The sequence below is a fragment of the Sceloporus undulatus genome, chromosome 6 (genome assembly GCF_019175285.1).
Source record: "Sceloporus undulatus isolate JIND9_A2432 ecotype Alabama chromosome 6, SceUnd_v1.1, whole genome shotgun sequence".
NCBI lineage: Eukaryota > Metazoa > Chordata > Lepidosauria > Squamata > Phrynosomatidae > Sceloporus > Sceloporus undulatus.
In genome coordinates, this window is record NC_056527.1 from 133558654 (window position 1) to 133586269 (window position 27616).

At 41.7% G+C, this 27616-nt stretch overlaps 3 protein-coding genes across 9 annotated transcripts in view; 1 reads left to right on the forward strand and 2 right to left on the reverse strand.

The window, feature by feature from the left end:
• Nucleotides 1-2446, reverse strand: part of HOATZ (HOATZ cilia and flagella associated protein) — a 10260-nt gene extending 7814 nt beyond the window's left edge. For both annotated transcript variants that reach the window (XM_042471575.1, XM_042471574.1), the window contains exons 1-2: nt 2055-2446; nt 1639-1674 (exon numbers count right to left, since the gene is read on the reverse strand). In XM_042471575.1, coding sequence (XP_042327509.1) covers nt 1639-1674; nt 2055-2325 — 307 coding nt within the window. In that variant the 5' untranslated portion in view covers nt 2326-2446. The remainder of the gene's footprint in view (nt 1-1638; nt 1675-2054) is intronic.
• Nucleotides 1-18603, forward strand: part of BTG4 (BTG anti-proliferation factor 4) — a 28393-nt gene extending 9790 nt beyond the window's left edge. Inside the window, exons 1-5 of one of the 4 annotated variants that reach the window (XM_042471569.1) lie at nt 12814-14117; nt 14810-15019; nt 15879-16016; nt 16633-16828; nt 18135-18603. In XM_042471569.1, the coding sequence (XP_042327503.1) occupies nt 14847-15019; nt 15879-16016; nt 16633-16828; nt 18135-18320 (693 nt within the window). In that variant the 5' untranslated portion in view covers nt 12814-14117; nt 14810-14846 and the 3' untranslated portion in view covers nt 18321-18603. Of the gene's footprint in view, nt 1-12813; nt 14118-14809; nt 15020-15878; nt 16017-16632; nt 16829-18134 lie in introns of those variants that run through there. The other 3 variants (XM_042471572.1, XM_042471570.1, XM_042471571.1) reach the window with 3 other exon arrangements.
• A 556-nt stretch (nt 18604-19159) lies between these two features.
• The window catches only part of LOC121932806, a 36135-nt gene continuing 27678 nt past the window's right edge, over nt 19160-27616 (reverse strand). For all 3 annotated transcript variants that reach the window (XM_042471788.1, XM_042471785.1, XM_042471787.1), the window contains 11 exons: nt 26838-27005; nt 25536-25679; nt 25080-25259; nt 24353-24569; nt 23498-23581; nt 23202-23324; nt 22623-22777; nt 21792-21878; nt 20727-20873; nt 20139-20333; nt 19160-19805 (listed from right to left, as the gene is read on the reverse strand). In XM_042471788.1, coding sequence (XP_042327722.1) covers nt 19746-19805; nt 20139-20333; nt 20727-20873; nt 21792-21878; nt 22623-22777; nt 23202-23324; nt 23498-23581; nt 24353-24569; nt 25080-25259; nt 25536-25679; nt 26838-27005 — 1560 coding nt within the window. In that variant the 3' untranslated portion in view covers nt 19160-19745. The remainder of the gene's footprint in view (nt 19806-20138; nt 20334-20726; nt 20874-21791; nt 21879-22622; nt 22778-23201; nt 23325-23497; nt 23582-24352; nt 24570-25079; nt 25260-25535; nt 25680-26837; nt 27006-27616) is intronic.

Sequence of the window (27616 nt, forward strand, 5' to 3'; positions counted from 1 at the left end):
TAGCCCAAAAAGAGAACTGCTAAAGAGGACGAAGAAGCAGAAGAATGCAGGCTGGTGTGCTCAGGCAAGAGAGTAATAATAATGTTAAATTATAAGACAAATAAGATTAATAATAGTAAGTGTTATTATTACTTTGGTTTCACATTCTACCAGATGCTATGGACTGAAGTTTAGGTCCATCAGTGATTCCTATTCGATCAAAGAATCAGTGAAGTACAATCAAACAATATGGCATGGTGATAATGTATCATTGGATAACTTGGCATCGAAGTCCAAAACTTTGGAGGCAAATGCTGCAGTTAAATTCAGTCCTAAAATAGAGATTACAGTCACCGATAGATGTGTAGGTATCAGAGTTAGAGTAGCTGATATATCCGCTGGGATGGAGAGAAAATGGTGGAAGCATATATTTGCAAAAACCAGGCTGCATCTATATGTAAACTGACATATAAATCACTATATGTAAATATGGTTGCATTTACGACTTTGACTTTTGTGGATTTGATTATTTGTGGATTTGCATTTGCGACTTTGACTTTTGTGGATCTGGTTATTTGTGGATTTGGTGAATATGTTCTTTCTACTAATGCCTAGGTCCTTCAGTGCAAGGACTCTAGTAATATCTAGGTCCTCTGCCAGAAGTGGACCATTGAGTTTCACTGCAGGACCTAGTTTTTCACTACTAAAGAAAATTCATCTCTAGGTATTTATAGGTCAGTGTAAATCTATGGTCAATTTCCAGCAGATGCTGACCACACAGTTGTGTTGGAAGACCTAGAGTTTCCTAAAGAGGCATTTCCTCAAATATATATATATATATATATATATCCACATTATTCCATCCTCTGCACCCTGCTTTGTGATAGCCATATGGGATATGGGTTATATGGGGTCAGAAGTTATATGGGATCTGAGTTATGTATGCAGCATAGGTTTATGACAGACTGTTTTTTTCTTCTTCATTATCCAGTGAATAATCTTATGTTTTAATAATCTTAATGATATTGTTTTATTGTTATTGTTTACTGTTATGGTTTATTAGTTATGGTGGGTGGGTGGGGTTCTGGGACATTGTATTTTATTGTATTTGAATGTTTTTAATGTTGTTAGCCACCTCGATCTCATTGGAGAGGTGGAGTATACATTTTATTTATTATTATTATTGTATATAGTATTTTTTATTTGCAGTTTTTCCACTTTCACGGGGGTCCTGCACTCCTAACCGCAGTGAATGTGGCAGACCCACTGTAGAGATTTACAAATCCTTCCCTTTCAGAGGAAAACTAGTATATCAGGGCTGGTAAACTCTTGCTCAGCCCTGTCCCTGAGGTGCTGGCTTTTTACCCACAGGGACATTTTGATTTTTGTAAAGGAGAGTATTAAAATATGCCATCGCTTCCATGGTTTGCCTGCAGCAAATATCTTCCTTTGTAGCACCTCAGGACTTTGCCATCCCATTCCACTGCTAGTTTTGCAAAGGAGAATTCAGTGCATGGTCTGGCAGGAGACCAACGAGGAAATCCTTTGTGCAAGAAGTGTGAAGCATCCGTGATGTGCCTTCAAACTGCTATCAGAATAAATATGAGCAAGGATTCAAATCTGCATCTGGATCTTGGAAAAACCAAGCCGTATACTTACTGTTCAAGGAAGGCCGGGCAGAAATGTCATTTTTCCCTGAAAAGACAAAAGCAAAATATCAGAGACTGAATATGCTCAGAGGATTAATGCCCTCACTCTTTTACACCCGTAGCACCCAATCTTCCTTCCCCCTTTGCTAGATTAGGAGTGTTCTTTGCAAAAGCAGCATTGGAAATACACACATGTACACGCATGTCCCAAGGCTTTCCAGGGCAGCAGAAGAAGGGAGCGCTCCATTCCTCTGGACCCCTGCCACCCTGGAAATGGCTGCCGTGGGGGTGGTCGTGTTCGCGGTTTTTCCACATTCGCGGGGGTCTTGTCCCCCTAACCCCAGCAAATGTGGAGGGCTGACTATATACATCTATATCTATCTCTTCGTGTCTTTTCCTGCCTTGGGGGGGGGGGGGCCCTTGTACGGGGGGTGTTGGCGGTGGAGCCCCTTCTGGAGCCGGAGGAGCTGCCGCAGCTGAGGATAGAGTAGCGCCTGGGGCTGAGGCGGGACTCGAGGGGCGGCTGGAGGGTAACCGAGTTCCAAAAGGTCTTGGCCAGGGCCACGTCCTTCTCGCTGGAGCCTGCAAAGACCAAAGGCACGCCAGAAGCGGCGGTGGACGCGGCCAAGGAGGCCGGGGTGGGCGGCCGAGGTGCCAAGGGGGCCAAGGGACTGCCTTGCCCTGGCCTGGTCTCCATGGCAACCAAAGCCAGAGACAAAATGGCGGCCAAGGCCAGAGACAACTGCCATGGCGCACAGGCTGTATCCACACTGGAGAAATAATCCTGTTTGACATCACTTTGACTGCCATGGTGCACAGTTTGCATCCACACTGGAGAAATAATCCAGTTTGACACCACTTTGACTGCCACGGCGCACAGTTTGCATCCACACTGGAGAAATAATCCTGTTTGCCACCACTTTGGCTGCCATGGCGCATAGGTTGCATCCGCCCTGGAGAACTAATCCAGTTTGACACCACTTTGGCTGCCATGGTGCACAGGTTGCAGCCGCACTGGAGTAACAAAATGTAGTTCATGTCCTGGAAAAGGAGGACAGCTGGATGCCCTGGATGAAAGTGGGATATAGGTTAAATAATGCAATATTTGGGTGGGAAGAGCAGACCCGTTTTCTGCTCCCAGGATCCTCCATAGCCATACAAACTGATTTTAAAATGAACAAGCCATAGAAGAAATCACTGGCAATCTACCTCTAATTTGGAAAATTGTATTTTATATTAAACACTGCAAGTAATCTGTTTAAAAGATGAACCCTCTGGGAGTTTTCCGAAGCAATTCACCCTTTTTGGGGGGGTCAGAACTGGGTATATGCACCTCGAAAACAGTTTTGGAGACATTACTTTGCCTATATGTGTAGTAAAAGGGCATCTATAACTATTTTAAATGAATAACATCTTCCTGAACCTCTTTGTCCACTGCACATCTGTCTTGTTCATTCTGCATTTTGGCTTAGGTTCCAATTACTCCGGTGAATTCTAGTTCAAAAACTCTTCTAAGATGATGGATACAATAAATCTAGTCTTTATGGGACTGCAAAGAGTTTCATTATTTTTAAAATGGCAAACCAATGGATCGTATGATCAAGTGTGCATTAAAAAAAGAGGGAATAAAGCCAAAAGAAAAATCCCCATAGATATACCCAAAGTGCTAAAATGACAGTGACAAAGCAGGCGCATAACATTTATAGTTTCCTAAACGCTGCCAAATGCCATCTAATCCTCTCGAATTAATTCTGCTTCGACAATATTTCTCTTCTTAAGCAACTTTATTTGACTCAGCTCAGAATGACTTGCACTGTTCTGGGGTGAAAGAATAGATAGTTTCCCAATCAGGATGGCATTTACAATAGAGATAACCATCTTTCTCCACTTTTTAAAACAATTTTCTCATTGGTGTGAGAATTGCACATTGGAATTTCAGACCTACCAACATTTTGCAGATGAAAATCATGTTATATGTAGCCATGCAATGTCAGAGTCCGAATAAGATGGTAAAAGTTATTAATGAAGAAGAACAGATAATCTGGGAAAGACTGATGCAGTTTGCTTTTGCTTGAACTGACTGGGAACGGGAAGGCTGCCATTCCTCTCCTTTGAATTTTCTTTTGCACAAAGAATTCACTTTGCAGCAATTGAATTAAGCTGAGGACAAAGGGGGAATGTGGAAAGAATCTGGGACATTACAAAAGTAGTTGAGAAAATGGGATGAGAGGATTAATTGGTACTGTCCCTGCCAACCTGGGAGAGTTGGAGGGAACATAGTTACTGTATATTCCCTATATGACCAAAGCCTTGTGGGAAAATGCATTATGTTGTATGGTAACCCAGGAAGATCAGAAGAATGCATTGATTCATTTTCAATAACTAGCCTATTCCTGAATATACAACCTTGTTGTTGTGTACTTTCAAGTCATTTCCAATCTATGGCAACTGTATCCCAAGGCTTCCTTGCTAAGTTTCATCAGAAGGCATTCGCCATTGCCATCCCTTGAGTGTGAGAAAGTGTGCCGGGCTTCCATGTCCAAGCTGGGATTCGAACCCTGGTCTCTGGAGTCTTAGCCAAACCCTCAAACCACTACACCACACAACCTTGGTGAACCCTTATTCTGACTATTTTGCTCACATACAGTGATGCTGGGGTGCTATCTACTATTCTCCCCCTTTTTGCACATCTTGAGCATGTGTTGAAGATTGTGATTCTTCTGTCGGCAGATTAGTATTTTAACACTGAATCTGATATAATGCAAGTTTAGGGTTGTTCCATTATTTAACAATCTAAAAATCCAAAAAGCCATGAGGGCAAAAGACAAACCCAAAACTCACATGTGTGTTTTGGGTGCCTTCAAGTAGTTTCTGACTTATGGCAACCCTAAGGTAAGCCTATCATTGGGTTTTCTTGGCAAGGTTTTGTTCAGAGGGTTGCCAATGCCTTTCCTGGAGGCTGAGAGCGTGTGGCTTGCCCAAAATCACCCAGTGGGTTTCATGGCTGAACTGGGAATTGAACCCTGGTCTCCAAAGTCATAGTCCAACACTCAAATTGCACCATGCTGATTCTCCAGAGCAATACATTCATACAAGGGGCCATCATGCACATGCAAATATTCCCAAATCCAAAAAAATCCCTCCAAAATCCAAAACACTAACATTTTGGATAAGGGAGACTCAACCTGTAATGGTTCTGAAGCTTTTTTCAGTTGTTTTAGGCCCAGGAGAGCCTTTAAAAAATAAAACACCAAGAAGTATAGTGGAAGTCAGGAGGCATTTTAATTACATAAATATTTTATGCAGCAGAAATGGGGGGGATGTGGGGGTCTTCAGAAATGGAACATGGGTTTGTGGGGTCCCCATCTATGGTACAAGCTGGTGCCAAAGCATAAATGGTGTGCTTCCCAAAGCCTTGGTTGCCAGAGTTATTGCAGACAAAATAGTCACCATCTTCTAACCCGATGGGAGGTTGGCCATTTCACCTGGCTGTGTTGTTAGTGATTGTTGCTTTGTCAATCAGCTAACTACACTGCCTGGTAACGCGGCTGATGACAGGCCGTTTCAGGTTCGCACCTGGCACCTTCATTTCTTCTTCCTTGTAGCTCCGATGTCATTACCTTTTCAGCTGGAACGCTTCCACCTCCTTTTGAATACTTGGGATCACAGCTCAGAAAGGGTTTGCTGTCGTTGTCGCGTGACTTTGAGTCATTTCCGACTTATGGCAACTCCAAGGCAAACTTATTACGGGGTTTTCTAGCAAGATTTGTTCAGAGGTTTGCCACTGCCTCCCTCAAAGGCTGAGAGAGTGCGACTTGCCTGAGGTCACCCAGTGGGCTTCATGGCCAAGCGGGGAATCGGACCTTAGTCTCCAGGGTCATAGTCCAACTACACCACACTATGGTTTTGTGGATTTTACAGTGGACCCTCCACATTCGCTGGGTTTGGGGGCACAGGACCTCCATGAAAGTGAAAAAACCGCAAATAAAAAAACCACTACTTTCTTACTTGAGAGACCCACTCTCTAGGAATCTCTAGGTCCTCCAGTGCAACTGTGGTCAACATCCACAAACATTGACCATAGAATCATGCTGGAGGACCTACAAATGCATACAGAAGTGTTTTCTCTAGCAATTTCTAAATCCTCCAGTGCAATTTGTTGGTCAATTTCCAGCAGAATTTCTCTGGAGGACCTCCTAGGGATTCCTAGAGAGAACATATTAGTCAAATCCTCAAATAATAAAATACTGCAGAAGATAAAGCTGCAAAAGTGGAGAGCCAACTGTACTGGGGTTTTAAAATCCTCCACCCCCCCCCCCACCCCTTTTCCTTTTGGACAATTTTTTTTTGTGAACTGATATGGATTTTTTTAAAAATGCAAAGTGGTATATAAATGATGCAAATAATTTAATGGCCCCTCTGCATTATAAATAGTAGGAATGCACTGGGAAGGCTATGGCCACTGCAGTGATAAGACCTTGCAGTAAAATCCTAATAGACAGCCACACTGCAAATCACAAATGAACCACAGATGCCTGGACACTGTCTGAATTGATTCTTTCGCCCAGCAGCATCCTTTAAAGTCCTCTTGTCTTGATGGCCGACGATGAGCCAGTGGCGTCTCAGACGGAACAGGATATTTTGCACAAAGACAACCATTCTTTGGATTCATGCAAGGAAATGGCTCTCCGGATGTTTCTTTGCAGGGGAATGCCACGCTTTGTTTTGATGACAGTGAAGCTAGTGATTGCCAGGCGAACACTACAATCAGCTAACTACACTGCCTACAAACCAAACGTTACGTTTGCAGGGTCCCAAACCTGGAAAAAAAGCCATTTTGAAAATATATTTATTAACACGGACAAATCTCGACATCTACTAATAAACGCACACACTTTATTACAACTGTAACAAAACAAACACATGGAAAGAAGGGGAAAATTGACAACAAAAGCTCAAAATAAAACCACAAATAACCAATATTTGACATCCAATCTCCACCGAAGTTGGTCTTATAATACAATATATATTTCCTGTTCTCTGTTAACAACTTTTATATTAATTCCTCTTTCCTGATCACTTATATATATCAGGGTTGTTTCTTCTTATAGTGGTTTCTGATATTATCACTGTCTCATATTCACTATTAAGTAATACTTATTACTGGAAATGATCACTTTAAAGAAGAGTGTAATGGTTTTGTAATATCGCCGTGACCTCATTTAACTCTTATAAATTACTTTGTTATTTACAGATAAATAAAGAGGATGCATTAGCAGTTTTACATCACTTAACTGCCATGGCTCAATGCTATGGAATTCTGGGATTTGTAGTTTTATGAGATATTTAGCCTTCACCTGTCGACATATGGAAACCCCACGAATTTCAGTTTTCTTAGGCAAGGAATCCTCAGAAATGGTTTTGCCAGTTCTTTCCTCTGAAATAGAGCCTACAGCACCTGCTTTTGTTGGCGATCTCTCATCCAACTACTAACCAGGACTGACCTGCTTAGCTTCCAAGATCAGAAAGGATCTGGTGCCTTTAGGATGCCAAAGTCCTATGGCTAATCTACAGAGGTTTAATGTTGTTTGGGCGATTTTGGGGGGCTATAGTCCAAATATGTCCCCCCAAAATTGAATTTTCCAAGTGTAGCTTTAGTACAATACTGATAATTTGTCAATAAACTGTCCTACATCCCAATCCTCTTGATCTTTGATTTCAATCTTTTAAGGACTGAAGAGCAGCAATGTAATCGAAACCAGGGCTGGAAAATAAGAAAGCTCACCTATTCCTTGCGCACATTACACAATACTTCCAAAATGGGACCAGGCACTGAATCCGGAAAGGAAACTGTAGGATTAATCCATAAGAAGCTTACCTTGCAATCATAATCTCAGCAGTGAAGCCTTGCCTTGATCATTCAAATACAACAATTAGAACAATTTTAGAAGACCTTGAAGAAAGACCCAAGAAACCCCTCCAAGATAATCTTTTCCATAATCTTCATTTCAGACTCTTAATGCTGCAAATCCCATCAAATATATAAAGGGGGCTATTTCTAAGATGAGTAGGAAAGCTTGGCTGCAAACTGGCTTGCCCACCCATGCCTCCATGCTTACCTGCATGTACGCTTACCTGTTCTGCCTTTGCACAAGAGTGGCCCAAGGCTAGCTATGGGGCAGTCCTTGGGCTAGCTTTTGTATACACTCGGTAGCCATGGATGTCCAGGTGTGGCTTATGAATGACCGCTACAGATGGGCATTCTGAAATTCAAAAGAGACAGGTTGACTATTACTATACGTTGGCTTTTATTATGCAACATTTCCATGGATCACCGAAATACACAGTGCATGACGAAGCATTCTCCATGCACCTGAACAGAGCGTTCAGAGGTTACCTTTTGGAAAACCTGTAACTCCCAGAATCCCAAGATGGAGGGCCAGATGCAATCTCTGATCAAGAGAGCTCAACAAAACTCAAAACCCAATAAAGAATCCATGGATACAGAGAGGTATTAGGGGTGCATTATATTGGGCTGAGTCTCCCTTATCCATAATCCCGATATCCGAAATGTTCCAAAATCCAAAATGTTTTTCCATGGGTGGTTGAGGTAGTGACACCTTTGCTTTCTGACGGTTCAGTGTATTGTTTTATGCACAAAATTATTTTAAAGAACATTGTATAAAACTGTCTTCAAGTGATGTATAAGGTGCACATGAAACATAAATGTATTCTGTGTTTGGACTTGGGGTCCCATCTCCAAGGTTTGTACATATAAGCAAATATCTAAAATCCAAACAAATAAATACATAAATAAATCTGAAATCCAAAACACCTCTGATATATAATTATGTACATCTATGCAGACGCAGGTATTTCGGAATCCAAAAATATCCGAAATCCAAAACACCTCTGGTGTCGAGCATTTTGGATAAGGATAACTTTGGATAACTTGGCTCTATTGTGTAACTTATGTAAGGGCTTTCATTTGTATTCTGGGTGGATATTTGGGCCTAAAACCATGCACTTCTACCCAGATTTCAAAGGGTATAATTAGAAACCCTCTCCTTTTATTTTAAAAAGTCAGGAGGTCACCAAAAAGAATATGGGGCAAATGTTGGAGGCATTAGTTGAGTCTCCCTTCTCTGGAACTGAAAAATTTGAAATACTCCAAAATACAAAACTCTCCACATGTGGCTCAGATAGTGACACCTTTGCCTTCTGATGGTGCAACCTACACAAACTTTGTTTCATGCACAAATATATATATATGTCTGTGTCTGTGTGTGTGTGTGTGTGTGATGTATAAAATTACCTTCAGGCTATGCGTATTAAGAAACATAAACGAATCTCATGTTTAGACTTGAGTCCCACCTCCAAGCTACATTATGTACTTGCAGATATGCCAAGATCGTCCCCCAAAACCCAAAATCCAGTAAGGTCCCTCTAAAAAAACAAAAACAAAACCCTATGCCCAAAATGTATTTCCTTTACAGGGTGCAATAAGAAACATCCAATACATTTTCTGTACTGGAAAAGAAGCAAAGACTTTCAAGATGGCCTTCCTCCTTGAATGCTATCTTTGGAATGTATTAAAACAATGAATTGCCTATATCTATATCTATATCTATATATCTCCTTGAATGCTATCTTTGGAGTGTATTAAAGCAATGAGTTGCCTAATACTATACACACACACACACACACACACACACACGTATATATAGAGAGAGTTAGACAACTAATTGCTTTTTCCCCCCAATTACAACTAATTGCTTTAATACACTCCAAAGATAGCATTCAAGGATATATAGATCTTTTGTAGATCTATCTATCTGGAAAAGATCTATATACCCTGTAGGTAGGTAGGTAGATAGATAGATAGATAGATAGATAGATAGATAGATAGATCTGCAAAAGGAGTCTATTTGCTGACATTGGCCTTTCATAAAGCTGTATACATGGAAGTTGGTGGGATGTTTAAAAGCTAATCCAATGTTTAAAATGTCTGCTTGGCAAGTCAAGCAACATCCCATAAAACAGTGCCAGGTCTCAGAAGTCTTTATTCACCATAAATATCCACCATTTGCTGGCAACAGAAGGTTTAACTCTTTTAAAATATCAGTGCTTCCAGACTTTGGATAGCCATGGCACCCAAAGACAGCAAGAAAAGCTACTCAAACAAAAAAATAAAAGCCAAATATCACAGCCTCATGCATTCAGGAGTTTCAATGCAACCCAAAGTTCCTACATATCTGTTTGGTTATTTTGTCCAATCACTTCTTGCTTACCTTCAGGATGAATTGCTTTGCACCTGGCATCTTGGTGTACAGCTATGAAAGAGCTTTGCTGCCATGCAAAACCAAGGAGTTGTTGCTATTTTTTGGAAAATCCCAGCAAATGTGTGTGTGTCCAAAGGCACTGTTGCTAAAAGGTCCCAGCAGCAGCAGCATCACCAGCAACCACCATTGTTTTTAATAAAGCCTTGTGTTTAGGAGGGCACTGTTTGCTCTAGGCCTGGCCTTCAGTTGCTAGAGAACCAAGGGATGGCATTTCTCTTTGGTCATGCCCAGGCTTGCCCAGAGATCAGGGAGACCCATAATTTTAATGGAATTAAAAAATGCATGGGTTGTGCAAGAGCTGAAACTTTAGGATAAGGAGGGAGACCTTTGGAGAGTGCAAAAGAGTGCTTGAACTACACAACTGTCCCAATGGGATGCCCCTTAAAAAATACACACCTGTGCAAAAATGAATGGTGACGTTCCAAGCAGCAATGGTCATACCATGAAACCCAAAGGCTGACAAAGTCCTCCTTGTCCAGGGGGCAATGCAACATGTCCTTCCTTTTGAGCATGATTTAAGAAGCATGGATTTACATTTAGTGTTTTGAGCCCTTGTTTTCTAATCTACATTTTTCCAGTGCCTTGTGTCCTTCTTTGCAGTTAGGACATTACGATTATGATGATTATTATTGTTAACATTCATTTATAGAGCACTGTAAAGTTTGCACAGTGCTTTGCAACATCTGGTCACCTTCACCATCATGTCTTTTTGGTGGCAAGGAGAAGACCTTTCCTTTAGACATTCGCAGCCCTCTGTATCCATAGATTCTTTATCCCTGGATTCATGCATCCATGGCTTTAAAATATTCAGAAAAAATACATAAATTCCAAAAAAACAAACCATAATCTTGCTATTTTATATAAAGGGCACCATTTTACTATGCCACTGTATTGAGCATGCATGAATTTTGGTATCCATGGAAGTCCTGGAACCAAAACCCTACAAATACCATGTTTACGCTCTGCTGCTGGTGTATTTTTCTGGCTTTTCACACTGTGCAATTTATTGCAATATTATATGTGTATGTTTTGTGATTTTTACATCTGTTATGCTTAGTTGTATTTGCAAACTAGCCAGAGATTATTATTATTGATTATTGGTTATTGATTATTGGTTATTGATTATTGGGCAGCCTAAGACTAAAGATAAATAAAATACATACATACATACATAAATAATCTAGACAAAAAGGTAACAGTTTGACAACCATGGTGCAGAAATAATCCAGTTTGAGACCGCTTTAGCTGCCCTGGATCAGTGCTAGGGAATTCTGGGAATTGTAGTTTATTGTGGCACCGGTGCTCTCAGATAGAGAAGGCTAAATTTCTCACAAAACCGCAGTTCCCAAAATCCCCCAGCATTAAGCCAGGGCAGTTAAAGCAGTCTCAAACTGGATTATTTCTGCAGTATGAATTGGACCATAGGGTTTTTTGGTGAGGCTCTGACACCTTTTAGGCAGAGAAGGCTTTGCAAAACTACACATCCCAGGATTCCATAGGAGGAAGCTACAGCACTTAAAGTGGTGTCAAACTGCATTATTTCTACAGTGAAGGTGCACTCTGGATCTCCAGAATAAAATGCAGGGCGCAGCAGCTGCTGTTTGACACCACTTTAAGTGCTGTAATTTTAATAAAATACCACATGGCTGGAAGGGAGCTACATCACTTAAAGTGGTGTCAAACTGCATTACGTCTGCAGTGTAGATGCATCTTGTTTTTTAATCAATTGCAAGTTGCATGCAGCTTCTGTGTCTCTGGAAGGGAGGACGGGATTGATTTGCTGTCACTCCATGAACATTTCTATCTCACTATGTTGTCACCCAGAGTACACCAAAATAAGTTTATTTACAGCTCTCCTTGCCAACCTGCGGTCATTTGCCAAAGATCTGAGCTGGGGGAGGCGATTTGTGTCAGGCATTTGATGACTCTTCTGTTGGATACAAATGCTTGATTATTTTTATTATTATTCAGCAGGGCTTCTTTTACAGTAATTGTCTGGCCTGTTTGGGCAAGTTGGATGAAGGCATGGCTACTAGGAAACTCCGAGCAGTTGCAGAGTTTTACTCATTCCACACACAATAGCTACACACAAGACAGCAAGAAGGAAGCACAGGTCATGCACAATGCTCAGAAGGAAAAGTGACCATATATAGCTTATTTTTAATACCTCTGCCTGATGAATTTTGTGCATTTTGGTTGGTCCAATAAAAGTGTCGCTTCGACAGCTTGCAGCATGTATTGTGTGTACTTTGGTTGGTCCAATAAAGGTATCGCTTCAAAAACTTGCAATGTGTATTTTGGTTGGTCCAATAAAGGTGTCGCTTCAAAAACTTGCAATGTGTATTTTGGTTGGTCCCATAAAGGTGTTGCTTTGAAAGCTTGCAACATGTATTTCATGCATTTTGGTTCATCCAATAAAGGTGTGATTGTTTTGTACTGTATATAAAAATAATGAAATCCAAAACACTTCTGGTCCCAATCATTTCAGATAAGGGAGACCGAACCTGTATGAATATTTCTAACCTGTTGCCTCATGAAGAATGCTCAAGATAGCTAATGGCATTTTAAACAATAAGCACATTAAAGACATCATTAATAAGAAACAAACAAACAAACAAACCATTAAAACCAATGGCATTATTTTGATAGCTGTGTCACCAGTTTGCTCTCATGCAGGATTTTTCTGTATACCAGGAATAAAAAACAGTGGAATAGCAGATTAGCAATTACCAGAATTATTGTTACCAGAGTCAAAGCAGGCGAGGGCTCTTGTCCCTTTTAACGGTTGCAGGTGCTTGCCTTTTACCTGGTTGCATGATAAGTAATACCTGCTGGAAAATCCTTCTCTTAAGCAACCATTAAAGGTCCAGGAGCCCTCTCCAATTTTCAAACTAACATCTTTATCAGGAAGCAGTAGTGGATGATGGGAAGTGCAATCCAAGAACACTTGTCCACCTCTGCTCTACAGATGCAAGAGAACCTGTTCTAGACATACATGGGGCTTGCAAGATTGAAGAAAGCAACACATTCGATGCTTTTAGAAATAGTTCTACATGCAGAAAAAAATAAGTGAAAGAATGAGAATCATGCAATAGTCCAGAAGTTGTTAGACTCCATCTCCCACCATTCCTCACCATTTGCTATGCTGGCTAAACCAGGGCGGCCAGACGTCCTAAGTGCAAAGGAGGACAAGGCACCGCAAAATGAAGGACATTCAAGAAAAATGTAGGGCAGCGCTGAATAAATGCTAAAAACACCAATATAAATATAAATACATGCTTCTTAGTCATGCTCAAAACAGAGGACGTTTTGGAATTCCACCTGGAAAGAAGGCTGGAATGTAGGACATGTCCTGGAAAAGGAGGACATCTGGTCATCCTGGGTTAGACCTGTTGGGTCTTGCAGTCCATTATCAACCAGAGACCCTCCTGATTCCCACCCTTGAAATAAACCAATGAAGAATGTGTAATTCTATGCAATTCAACAGGTTTAGACTTACTTCTGAGCATCCCTGCAGGACCACTTCCCAACATGGCTCTAGCCAGAGTGAGCTTCACCTGTTGCATCTCTGCATCAATAGGAAAAGGTGAGAAACTCTAAGCATGCACACTTTCCTAGGAGCATTGAGCAAGGCTTACTCCCAAGTAAACCTGCCTCAAATTGCAATGGCACATGGAAGGAGAAACAACAACAACCCTGGTTCCTTTTATCCCTTATTTTGGAAGACTTTTGCTTCCAAAAAAGGCCGAGAGTAGACTATTGGGAGCGAAGGAGGAGGAAATGGATTGTAAAATAAGTACTGTACAAACATATTGCCTTTCTTGCTCAAGCATGGGAATTATGCCCTTCCATAAGTTGACACATTCCAGCATCCATCACTATTGGTGATTCTGGTTGGGGCTGCTGGGAGATGCAGCCCCCCATTTCCAACCCTTGTGCACTTAGCTCTATGGCACACACCTGATGGAGGTTTTTCACTCCTAATTCTATAAAAACTAGGATGGTTCCCTGGTTAGTGAAGGATTTATAGTTGGTTTAGGAGAGGCTGGAAAGAAAGAAGCTTGCAACATCCAGCTTTGGTAGAGATATTTTCCTGTGGTTTTGTAATTTACCTGTTTGTTTCCAGGTGCATTTGGAATTAAGGCAGGTAATATGTGTTGGCTTTTATTGTGCATTATATTTTATCATCTTTAATTGCATGTTTTAGATGTTGTTGGTAGTTTAATTCCCATGTTGACCTTTTAGTCTGGTGGCTTTGCCAAAGCTGAAGTTTGAAATATGCATTTAAATATTTGTTCCCCCAGTTTTTGAAAAATTCACACAATATTTAATAATTCCAAGGATTGCTGGTATTGCTCTGGTACTTGGTGATCTTACTACTACCTTTGATAACATTAATTTAATACCTAAAATCTTGAGTTTTTGGATTGCAGCTCCCAGAAGTTCCTTTGGCAAATGGTTTGGGATTCTGGGAGCCAAAATCCAAAACACCTGGAAGGCCACAATTTGAGAATCGTTGCCTTAAATATATATATTCTGGCTAGAGTTATGTAATTAAACTACTAAGAGGCCACTTGAATTAGGTCTTTTATCTATATCTGCAGGAGCTGAGAAAGCCTTGTTGCACAAAATGGAAATTAAATTCTTATGCTTTGCCCTATATTGTAAAACATATTACATGGAACAACTTTTGCTGCTTATATGTCCATAAAGTGTTTGGTTTATAGCTTTGTTTATTGTTGAATTTTTCAGTGTGATTGAGTTGATGTTACGGTGGCTGCTTCTATTGTTATTTTTAAACTTAAAAATGTCCCCCCCCCTCCATTTGGCTGACTATAGCTGAAGCTCTTCTAGCACCAGCAGCTTAAAAGAGACCATGAAAGACGAAATTGCAGTGACGGTGTTCTTCATCACACGCCTGGTGAAGAAGTACAACAAGCTGAGTAAGCATCAGGTGGAGATGTTTGCCGCTAAGCTGATGACTATCCTGTTTGAGAAGTACAAGAATCACTGGTACCCTGACAACCCCTCAAAAGGGCAAGCCTACAGGTAAGAGTTACTTTTCCTCCAGCTCTTCCCCAAAGATGGATGTCCCAGTGGGGTCATGGTGCCAGGAGGCAGAACTTCTGCCCAAGATCCTTGGGTAGATATCTATACCAAGAGACCCAGAGAGCTGACACTACCTAATGGGCAATGGATAAAGGTATCCACACATCCTTGTGCAATGTAAAAATTACTTAACACGCACACACACACATATATATGAATGAAGATACAGGTACCCTAGACCCAAGCTGTCCATATATATAGGTATATGGTTTGGGTCTAGGGTACCTGAAAAACCATATCTTTCTATACAGTCGGCCCTCCTTATACACAGATTTTTTATACACAGATTCAAGCATCCACAGTTTGAAAATGTTCAAAAAAAGTATACATTTCAAATATCAAACCTTGATTTTCCATTTTGCTATGTCATTATATTTAATGGGAGTTGAGCATCCATGGATTTTGTTATCCACGGGGGATTTTGGAACCAAACCCCAGCGAATAACAAGGGTCCATTGTATAACTCTGCATTCTCTCACACCTCCCCAGAGTTCCTTGTTTTATTGACACTGAACACAGAGCATACTTAACCAAATTACTTTCAATAAATGTAGTAAATTAAACAACAATTTACACCAAAAATCCAAGACCTCACGGCCATCTTAGCAAACCACACTTCTGTTTTTTTGAAGAAATGCAGATCCAAGTAAATGGCTGCAAACAGCCTTCCCAAAGAATGGAGTGACTGGAGACCAAGGCAACAACAATTGGCAAACCCCCAAAAGCTGTGTTGTTAGGACCTGGACTTATTTAGACCAGTTTGAAGAGTGCCATTCAGATTCCTTTTTGTCTTGTTTAGATGTATCCGGATCAACAGATTCCAGTTGACTGATCCCTTACTGGATCAGGCGTGTGCAGAGAGCAATGTTGATTTCTACAGCCTTGGCCTACCAAAGGAGATGACTATTTGGGTTGACCCGTTTCATGTGTGCTGCAGGTGAGTATCTAAGACCGGCATCCGTTGCCCTCTGCATAAGCATAGGGAGTGCTAGTTCACTGATAAGCAATATAGAAATGTACTTAGTATTGCTATTGCTAATTTAGGCCTGCATGCCTTGTAAGCAAAGAGGTGGAAATCCTGTTGTTCTCCAAATACTGATGGATTGTAAATCCCACTACTACTCCTCACCACAGTCCAACAACATCTGGAGGACCACATGATTCCTATCCCAATGTTGGTTTTGTTAGATAAAACTGATAGTTGGGATATCTTATGGGTTTTCAACTTTTGGTCCTCTAGATCAGAGTACTCAGCCTTTGACCCTTCAGCTGTTTTGTTCTTCAGCTCCCAGAAGCCTCTACAAGTATGGCCAATGATGATGGATTGTGGGAGCTGAGGTTCAAACTCTATGGAGGACCAATGGTTGAGAACCACTGTTTTGGACATCATCTGCCCATTGTCCATGTTGGCTGGGGCTTCTAGGAGTTGAGATCCAAACCAGCCAGGGATCTACCACTTGATTCCCCAATCTCCCTCCTGCTGTAAGGAAGACAACTATTTCCTAGTATCTACCATTGTTGGAGGCCTTGGCTGGCTGCATCCTTTTTTTTAGATATGGGGAGAATAACCCGCCGTTCACCGTGGCTCAGTTTGAAGGGAGCGAAGAGGCTCACGCTATTTCCCAGCGCATCCGTCAGGCAGTGGATAAGGCTTCCGACTCCAGTTCTAACCCGTCCTCCGATGAGGAAAGCTCTGTCTCAGAGCCCAAGACTATTCCAACTGTTAGTAACCCCAACAGTGTCTACCAGGTAAGAGGGGCTTGCGCTGGAGGAGGAGGAAGGAGATTTGCGAGGGTTTGCTCCTCCAAGGAAGGCCCTGGAAGCTTAGCCCGAGAGGAGATCTGCTCTTGGTGTTCTGGTTGGGCTAGTATTGCCATTGGGCTGGAGAAGCCAGGCGTGCCAAACAGATCTTCGGATAATGTTTTCCAACCAGAGTTCTTTGAAATACTTTTCCCAGAATGCCCCAGCCAACACGGTCAGTAGCTAAGCTACCTGAGGGATTCTGGGAGTTGTCAAAGGCAGCATCTACATTGCAGAATTAATGCAGTTTGACACGGCTTTAGCTGTCATGGCTGAATGCAATGGCATACTGGGATTTGTAGTTCTGTGAGATATGTAGCCTTCTTTCTTAGAGAGCTCTAGTGCCACAACAAATTGCAAATATCAGAATTCTGTAGGATGGAGCCATGGCAGTCAAAGTGGCGTCAAATTGGGTTAATTCTGCAATGTGGCATCCTGAATCCAATTAGAATCGACCCACTTAATCCATTATTGACCGGTGTGTGGGTAAATTCCATCAATTCAATAGGTAAATTCTAGTTGGGACTAACAATATATGATTCTTCTTCTTCCTCCCAAAAACCCATTTTCCCAAGGTGTTTTAAAGATTGTATCCTTTCTCTTCTGGCAATATTTCAGAAATGTGAGCTGGGATCAAAATGTGCAGCTTTCCCATCAGCGCCATTCAAGTGTGAACATGAAAGATAGGGTTTGTAGCATTAGAATTGTGAGTTGGCATCTACCAATTGCATTGGCACTGGTCATGAAAGAGACTGTTTCCTGCTAACATTCAGTTATCAGTGTTCCCCAAACTTTGGTCCTCCGGAGGTTTTGGACTTCAGCTCCCAGAATTTCTGACTGTTGGCTAAGCAGGCTGGGGCTTTTGGAACTTGAAGTCCAAAACACCTGGAGGACCAGAGTTTGGGAATCATTGATCTAGAACACCTGAATGACTATAAACATCAGTACTTAGCAGAGAAATGTGGACTGAATGCTTTCCATCTGTTCCTTCTCACCTTAAGGTAGCATTGGAGTGGGGATTGTGTGGTTGTCTTGATGTTGTTGAATTGCAGCTCCCAGCATTCTCCACCATTGGCTGTGCTTGTTGGGGGGTGCAGTTCAAACCCCATCTGGATAGCTTCAGGATTACCACCTCTGAAGCAGGTTTGGGTTGTGTTCTTGCATACACTCTGAAATGGTGCCAAAAAACCCCAAAACTCACCACCTTTCCCCGTCTCTTGAATCTTTTCTTCCTGCCCTCAAATTCTTGATCAAGTGTGGTGAGCCATTGCAAGCCTGGTCCCAATACACTCGCCGGAAAGCCCACGTCCCAGACGGACTCCACCAGAATCCTGCCAACTCTTACTACTGTCAGTACAAGGCTTACAAAGCCTGTCGGCCGCTGGCCCCTTTCACTGGCCCACGTGTGGACAGGTACCACTGGGTTAATGCCAACCGGTAACGCTGGGACTGTGTCTTCTCCACTTAGTTCCGCATGGAGTGAGGATGGCTTCCGTCGAAAGATGGCAAGGAGGTTGGAAAAGCCCCCCCCAGAAGAGAAACTTCTTCAAGCTCTTAATACGAACCTTGTTTCTTCTGTCCCCGGTTCTCCCTTTTTTTTAAACATGATTTTCCTCTTGTATTTCTGACTTTTTAAATATGTACTCGGAGGCGAAGGACTCCCTTTTTTTAAACGTGAAAAATGTGCTTTTATGACAAAAATTCAAGATTGAACTTCACTTGTAGCGAGCGTAAAAAGGAAATTCAATGACTAATAAACTGTGTTTTTAAGACAGATGCCTTGGTTTCTTGATCAAGAGGAGGGTAGGAAAAGCTCGAAGCATGGTGTGGAATTGGAAGATGATCGATCTGAGTTCCTCAGGGCTGTCTAGGGACTAGGAAATGTTTTGCCTCCAGCTGCTCATGAAGATACAAATAGGATTTCAAATTGAAGTTCTTAAATGCAATTGATGCATCTTTTAACCAACTAATGCATATGGAGCCAGTGTGGTTCCGCATATCTCAAACCACATGAATAATTTTTCAGACATTACAAATACTTGCCTTTTTAGATTTTTTTTCTCCACTTTGACTTTGCTTGTCCACATCAGACATGATGTAGTGAGTAAGTTATTCCTCCTCATATCAAATTTCCCTCTTCTAAAAGACATTAACCAAGTTGCCAAAGCGTGATCTAGGTAACTTTTACTACTTAAGGAAAACCTAAAGCACTTTTAAAATGGATTTTCTTTATTGTACAGGATTCTAATACTGTATTTGCTGCAAAAAGATGTGGTCAAGAGGAAAGAAGGTGGTATGAGTTGAGCTTGGATCTATTTAATGATATTGCAAACTTAAGACTCAACATCTCTTTTCCCAGGAGAGTCTTACTCACCATTAATTCATTACTGGTGATGGGCTTTATTTTTGGTATACTCCAAGACGATTGCAATTATTATTGTTATTATTAATTTCTTACTTTCCTCTGCCCATGGATTGAGATGAGGAACAAAAACCATTACCAGACACATCAGTTCAGTTAAAACACACATCAGTTTAAAAGGACAAATAAGATATATACATATTAAAACAATCCACATTTAAAATTCAGAAACTCAGAGTCCCCAGTTACTTTGCCTTCTGCCTCTCTCCTCTTTTGTCCCACTTAGTCCGATAAGCAGAGCTTGGAAATGGGCCTTTTTCTTTGGACTACAACTCCCAAAATCCTCCAAGAAAAGCAAAGTAACTTTTGAAGCGTTGTTTGGAAGACAATGCTGGTTCATTGAGGTCACCTTGTCTTTTGCAATTTTCAGTTTGTGCTTTCACATTTCGTGCAACAGAGTCCTCTTCCAAGCCAAGTGTTTCGACCTGATGGAGCAGCTGATCTTCATGAACTCTGCTCTGCAAGATGTGTCCCCTTTTCTCCAGAAGATGGTGGGAGACACTTCTAGAAAGGTTTAAAAGGAAAGGGCAGAATCAGGTGTCTCCTTGGGCAAGGCACATTCTCTCAGCCTCAGAGGATAGGCAAAGGCAAACCCTCTCTGAATAAATCTTGCCAAGAATACACTTAAGGGCTATCATAAGTCAGAAACGACTTGAAGGCACACAACAACAACAAAATTAGGAGTTTTGCACAAAGAGAAAGGCAGGACAAGTAAATAACAACTATGCAGTGTGTAAGGGCTGCCAGACAACCAGTCTTTCTGTCTCCAGTGGCAGAAAACATTCAGGGAAGGGATCAAAAGCAAACCCAGGCATAGCTGTGAGCATGAAGAATTACCTCCTCCAAGTCTGTAGAAGGCTTCACTTTAACATCTGAAAGACTCAAGAAGAAGGGATTGATTTTCTCCTCTGCGACCACCTCTTTCTTCAGAAAAGCTTCATTAATCATCCTTGCTGCAGATTTACTGTCCTCCAGAAATGCTGATGCTTGAAGCCTGAGAGAGAACAGCTCACCCAGGCAAGCCTTAAGGGCCTTCAATGCAAAGAGAAATCATAAGAGTTAAAAAATGCACACAAACATATACACACACAGAGATTTGCCTAATAGACCCACCTGCGTGGCGTAGTGGTTTGGGCTTTGGATTATGTCTCTGGAGACCAGAGTTCAATTAAATACATTAGCATAGTAAAAGTGTGTCCTATATATACAATGGGAAAATCAAGGTCTACTTTTTGGAATGTATATATTTTAAAAACATTTTGAAGCCATAGATGGTTGAATCATTAAAATATAAATAAATAATCCATGGCTATAGAAGGCTGACTGTACCTTGTCTGTGAAACTGAGATTTCCCCAGATCTCCCACAGTTAGAAGCATTTTTAAAAGAAGGAGCAATGGATTCCCAGCTGGGTAAGATTCTCTACCTGGTGAAAAAGTCTCCGGAAAGCTGGATTTGAGTCGTGGCTGAGTTCGTCGGCAGTGATGTGGGCCAGACAGTGTACAAGGAGAAGAAGAAAGCTACCCACACAGCTGAGGCATTCCCTCAAAACAAACAGCTTATGACCAGAACACTACGCGGGAGAGAGACAATAACAACAGTGAGTTACTTTTTGGGACTGCAGTTCCCAGAATCCCCAAGCCACATGGCTATTTTGGGACTCATTATTCACTAGAAAGTAACTTTTCAAAGCTCCAGATTGGGACAGATGCTTTTAGTGACTCCAGGTTTCTAGTATTTATGAAGCACTCCAACCTTGCAAGGCAACTATATCTCCTCTCTTTTCTTGACACTATTCTTCATTTAGTGTCCACTGTTTTTGCAGCCCTTGGCTCTCTCCAAATTCCCTTATCTGCCATATTTCTGCCACTCACCTCCCAAAAATGGACTTTCCAGGAATGTATCCATACTACATGGTTATAGCAGTCTTGTAAACAATTTAATTACTATGGCTCCAATTTACAGAATCCTGGGATTTGTTGAATCCATCTCTCAAGAGCTTTGAAAAGGAGCGACTAGAGTAGCTGAGAATTCTAAGTCCTTGCCAAACTACAAATCCCTAGGACAGACCCACAGTGATTAAAGTGGAATTGAACTGCTATAACAGTGTAGATACAGCCTTACAAGCCTTCCTGTATTGGAATACCAGCATTGGGCAACCACTTGTGTATCTGCAAATGTGCAATGGCTGTTTCTTCAATCCCAGTGAATCAAGGGGTACATTAAAAGGACTGATGAGTAGCTACTCACCATCCAAGGGGGTGCAACCAAATGTGCAGCAGTTACACTTGTGGAACTCTGCTTACATAACAGTCAAGTCAATAGTGATGTTATGCCATGGCCAATAGAGCACAACTGGAGGCATAAGGAAACTTAAAGTGTGTGTAAAAGACCAACAGGTTGCCAATATGTGAAATCCCCAGGTGAGTCCCAGAGCCAGCAAAACAGGTCCTGGACCCACCACACTTGCACATCTGGGAGAAGGACATACCTGGTAATAGAAAGTGTTCCGAAAGGCATTCCCTGGTGCGTTGCTTGAAGGGATGCTGGAAGCCAGACATAAGTCAATTTCTGGACCCTACAGTGAAAGGAAAACACCTGGAATGGTTCACTTCAAACCAGGAGGGTCAACTGGATGAAAATTCTCTTGGAAATTTCTTTGCCTTGCAGGGATTAAGCATATCCAAAACAGAAGCTACCTTGAATGTCCACATACCTAGTATGTTGCACCCATCCTTTCAGTTGATTCTGTCTGCTTATTACCACTGAGCTCTACAACTTGCAGCCCATTTTTGCACAGTAGAAATAATGCAGTTTGACACCACTTTAAGTGCTGTAGCTCCATCCTATGGAATCATTGGATCTTTAAGTTTTGCAAAGCATTTAGCCTTCTCTGCCAAAGAGGGCTAGTGCCTCACCAAACTACAGATCCCAAGTTACAGAATGGCAGTTAAAGTGGTGTCAAACGACATTATTTCTACAGTGTAGATTCCCCTACAGTTGGCAGCTTTATGTTCTGCTAGTGTGACCTAGGATCCTAGTTAGGAATTTGATGGTGAGGAATTTGATGATGAAGAGAGCCATTATTTCATGACCATTGTCTGTTTTTGTTGCATGCTGAAGTAGAGGTCTAAGTATCATAGGAGCATCATCACTTCATTGTGTTGCAGGTATAAATCTAGATCCATTAAAATAAATGGGGGTAAGCGTATGTTCAGCTTTCTCTCAGTACTCTAACAACAGTAATAACAAAAGTGACATTTTCTCCAGATTCTGCAGCAGTACTGTATCATACATCTTCTATAGCTGTTTTGCCACTTACGCCAATAAGAGGCCTCAGGAATTGCAGAATGACAATGCCATATTGATAGACGACAAATTCCCTGGCAGAAAGGCTTGATGCAAGCAGAGGCACAAGCTCCCCAGATTTGGGACTCATCTGAATATCCATGATGTCCTGGAAAGAACTGGCTGTATCTGCAATAAAATGTAACACTGAGTGTATTTGGTCTATACAGTTCTGGCAGCTTGATGCCACTTTGACTGGGCACTTTGAAAATAAAACAAACAGATTTTTGTGATGCTGAACTCCTTGGCAAATAATATAGGGAGATTTTAGACAAGGAGAACATATGTAGCTTAATATATCATAATCAATATCATAAAGGCTCAGCTGTGTGTCATCTGGGTTCTTTCTAATGCAACTGCATGAATAAGAGTGGATACTTGTCATTCGCAAAGGCAATGGGTTGGTTCTAAGCAAGCTATTGAGCCTGGGAATTTCCTTTTCAAAGAACCTGCCCCTGGTGCTAAAATTCATTCATTCATTCATTTATTCATTCGTTTTTATTTTTTGCCCACTAGAAGCAGAACAGAGTGCACTGCAAAGGAGTTACTGTACCGTATTCTGGATATTGGTTGTCTAGAAGCCCAAGTGCAGATGCACACTTTTGGAATTGGCAATTCACTTCATTTAGAAGAGTGAGAATTTGGGAAGGTGGATTCCCATCTGCTTCGTTCCCACCTATACAAAATGGAGCAAAAGGCAAAGGCGTTGCTGATGGATTTATTGGCCAACACATTTCAGAAGAGTTGGGTCTGTGTTAGGGTGAGATCTGGCATGCACACGAGTATCCAGTCTGCTGGAAAACTTGGGTGCAAGATCAGGTAACATAACTTTTTATTGGAATGCCTTACCAGACAGGAGTGGTTTGAACCGAGGATTCAAGACAAAGATCCGCAACATCACCAGGAGTTCGGTCTGCTTCAGGATCTTGACATCTATGAGGGATCAGCATTCATCTGGTGTTAGTTGTCTCCTCCAGGGCATAGAATGGCAGAGACATTGATATTGCACTCACTCTGGTTATGAGAACCCATAGGGGTGAACCCATTGGTGTAATAAGAGGTGATACCCTGTTTACTTAGCTAACGATTGGGGAGCTTTGGGTTCTCCTGATGAATTGGGATCAACATTTCAACACTGCTTTATTGCTAGCAATGTTGGCTAGGCAAGCCTTTTGGGTACTGAAGCCTCGAACATCTGGACATGCAAAGTTTCCCTATCATGGCTTTAACTTCGGGGCTATCCCAATCCCTGTCCTGATAACGAAAATTCAGGTGTGGTTATTGACCTGGGAGAGCTGCTCATAATTTAGTGGTACAACTAAGAAAGATCTGCATATAGAATCACAGAGTTGGAAAGTACCCAAAGGGTATCTAGTTTAATTCCCTGCCAAGTGGAGGAATCCAAGCCTGAAGTACCCTTGAGAGATGGGCATCCAACAACTGTTTTAAAAACTTCCAATGTAGGAAGGTTCATCAATTTCCAAGAAAGTCTATTTCATTGTTAGGCAGCTCTCACTACCATGGACTTCTTCTTAAGGTTTAATTGGGATTTCTGATATTGTTAGTGAAGGCCTACTTGCCACCATGGAGTACCATTTTTATTCTCAAAGCATCCATAGAAGACACAGGGCTCATGAATGAATGCTTTTATGAGAAGTAAGCAAGGCTATCTCAGCTCCCTATTAGGTGCCAACCAAAACCTACATTCTGCCAAGAGAGAGAAGACTTTGTCCTCCTCAGCCAGGTTGGATTGGTGTTGTCCTTGCATGGATCCAATGTCAGAAGCTGGAAGACTTCTTTCTTGTTGATGGGAGTGTTTCCTCTTTCTCCCTTTCTCCATCCTCTCTCGACGCTTGTGCATCTCTTGTCGGAAGGCTTTGTCCAGGAAAGCCATTGTCTCGTCATGTTCTCTCAGCAATTTCTAACAAGGATTAGATAGTTGTGTGAACATCTGTCACTAAACCATGGTTCCTCTAAGGATTTCCCAAACTCCCAAGTTGGAGGAAGCGTAATGCAATGTGAACAGTCCCTCTGTTAAGGAGTTCTGCCATCAGTGGAACTAAAGTGTGGAGCCAACCCATAGTTTTGCTTGTATCCTCTGACAATGCTAGGATGGGGTTTCCAAGACTGAAACTGTACTGCAGTTTGACACCACTAACTGCCATGGCTCAATGCTATTGACTTCTGAGATTTGTAGTTTTGAGAGATATTTAGCTTTCTCTTTCAGAGTGTTCTGGTACCACAACAAACTATAAATCCCAGGATTCCGCAGGATGGAACCATGACAGTGAAAGCGGTGTCAAATGGCATTTCTGCAGTGCGGATTCAGCCCACATCCATTTGTGACAATGTGCGTCACCTCTCTGAACAACCAAACCCCTTTTCTGGACCATCGCTTAGCAAGCAATGCTTCCCCCACTTTTCCTCTCACCTGCTTTGACCATTTCTTGAATTCTCCTCTTTCCAGCTGGTCTTGCAGCTTTGCTTTCTCCTCCGATATTTGGCCTCTGTAAGTCTCCTCCAGCTCTATCAACCAAGCTTCTTGGAATTTCTCCCACTTCTCCTTTCCTTTTCCCTCTGTTTCTTCTTTTTCTAGCAGGGGCTTTTCACTCTGCAGAATCGAAGAAGAAAAACACAACAACCCATGACCTTGCAGTAGTTGTTATTACCTTTACTTCATAAACCAATGCTCAAACCACGATGCTTGCTCTCTAACTTGGTCTAAATTGTCTTTAACAGGAAAGCTTAAAACATCAATAATCTAGCATCCCTTCTCCTGCAAAGACGTAAATGTAACTAGCAATATTTGGACACATCCGTTCCCGCTCAATCTGGGAAACTTCATGCAGAGAATAAGAAAGGCTTCATTTTGTTCTTGCCATTTTACCTGGCGGGAATTGGGATTGTCTGAAGGACCTTCTTGTGTTTTAGGGCTGCTTAGGAAAGTTCTCAGTTGGTCTTCCAGCTCCTTGGTTTTCTCCTGCCTGAACTGCTGCAATTCAATGGCTATCTGGTCTGCGTTCTCCAGACGCTGCAGGATCAAGGCCAGATTTGGGAGAGATAGAAAGGAGTGGTAGGGAGACAAAGCATGAAAAAGAGGGCAGGGGTGATCGAAATAGGACAGTAATTCTTTGCTAATTTTGTTCTTGAAGGAAGCAATGATCAATTTTAGCAATTATTATCCCCTTGCAAGGAAGTCTGCAAAACCTGCATGCCATTATTTTGCACAAAATTCACAAGTCTAAGCTTATTTATTCTCTGCTAGACCTTGTGGGTGGGCATACATGGGACTGGTTGTTATTCAGCTTCTGCCTTGCCAATTGATCTGAAACGTGTAGCATGATCTCTCACATTTCTCATGTCAAGTAAAAGTGCAAAGGAGGCTTGCTAGAGGATATGAATTGCTCCTGATTTGAGTCTGAATTTTCAGTGAGTACCCCAGGTGTTGAATCTGATTCCCAAAAACAGATCCAGTACCTTGAATAGTTCTTATGAAATTCAGACTAAAAACCAGAGTGAATACATTACACTACTGACATGGGATCCACAAGTCGCTTGGAGTTAATGAAAGGTTTACTAATGGCTTGCAATCTACATATGCATAGGAAGCCTGCATATCCTAACTATGCTAAAGAATAGTTCAGGTAAAGAAATCTTTAATCTCACCATCTCTCCAGAGGAAGATGTGGGAAGAGGGAGATGATGGACAGAGAGAGAAGAAGCCTCTGTGTGAGAGTAATTTCCTAAAAAGAAATGACTTGAACCACATGGTTTGTTCACTAGTTTGCAAAAGCATTTACTACCATGCCGTTCAATCCTAGTAGTGAGCAAGTGGGAGATTTAAATGAGAAGACACAGCAGAGTTTTCCATGCAGGAACTGAAAATCCCACTTGCTCTAAATAGCAATGGGGGAGATGGTGAGAGTAAAGATTTCTTCTTTTACTTGAGCTATTCTTTGGGCAGGAGTTAGGATGCAGGCTTCCCATGTAGATTTCAAGCCATTAGTAGGCCGTTCATCAATTGCAAGCTACTTTATTGTTTTTGAGTCAGTTTCAGTAACAGAGGAAGACACATTTTGATGAAATCTTCCAACAAATTCCACTTTGTGTTGGCCAGATTCGCCCTACCCTTCACTGGACATGAGTTGGGCTTGTAACATTCAAGATTAGCCACCGTGTTTGTAGCCACCTGGTCTGAGGAATAAGCCTTCAGTTTCTGGACAGTCTCTTGGAATTGCTTCTCTCTCAGCTGGAGCATCTGAGATGCTTGCTGCAACTCCAGCATGGAGCAGGTATACTCCTTCTTCTCCTTCAACAGATGGATGATGGCTTTTGTGTTTTCATCCAGCATTGAGCCCTGAGACACAAAACATAAAAGCCGGGATTCAGAATGGCAGCCTTGGCCAACCTTTACCAATATGGCAGCCTTGGCCAACCGTAAAGTCTCAGAGCATCCTTCTCAAGGAACCCAGAACTGTTTTTAAGGAAGGGAGGCTCAACATTGGCAGGCAGCATTTTTGCCTACTTATACGTAGATCCTTGCAGGAGGAGGCCAAAGTACTTCTTCCCATCCATTGCAAACATTTTAATAAGCACAACGTGTACTTAGAAGTTCCTTCCAAGCATTCATTGCAGTTTACTTCCAGGTAAGTGTGCCTAGTTTGACAAGGAGAGCCCCAATTAATCCTCTGTCATCCCACTTTTTCACTGCTTTTAAATAATAATAAATTTAATAATAAATTTTATTTATATACCGCCTTTCCAAAGGATCAAATTTCTCTCTCCTCCTCCCACTTTTCCGCTTTGTTGTCAGTTTACTACAAGTGCTGTGAACTCAGTTTAAAATGCAAAAGTAGTTTGCATGCTATTAACTCAGCAGGGAGGAGAGGAGAGGAAAGGACAGAATCTTGTCCTTCCCAGTAGACTTTGGCAAAAACAAACTGCTGCAACCTCTTTTCACTCATGCAT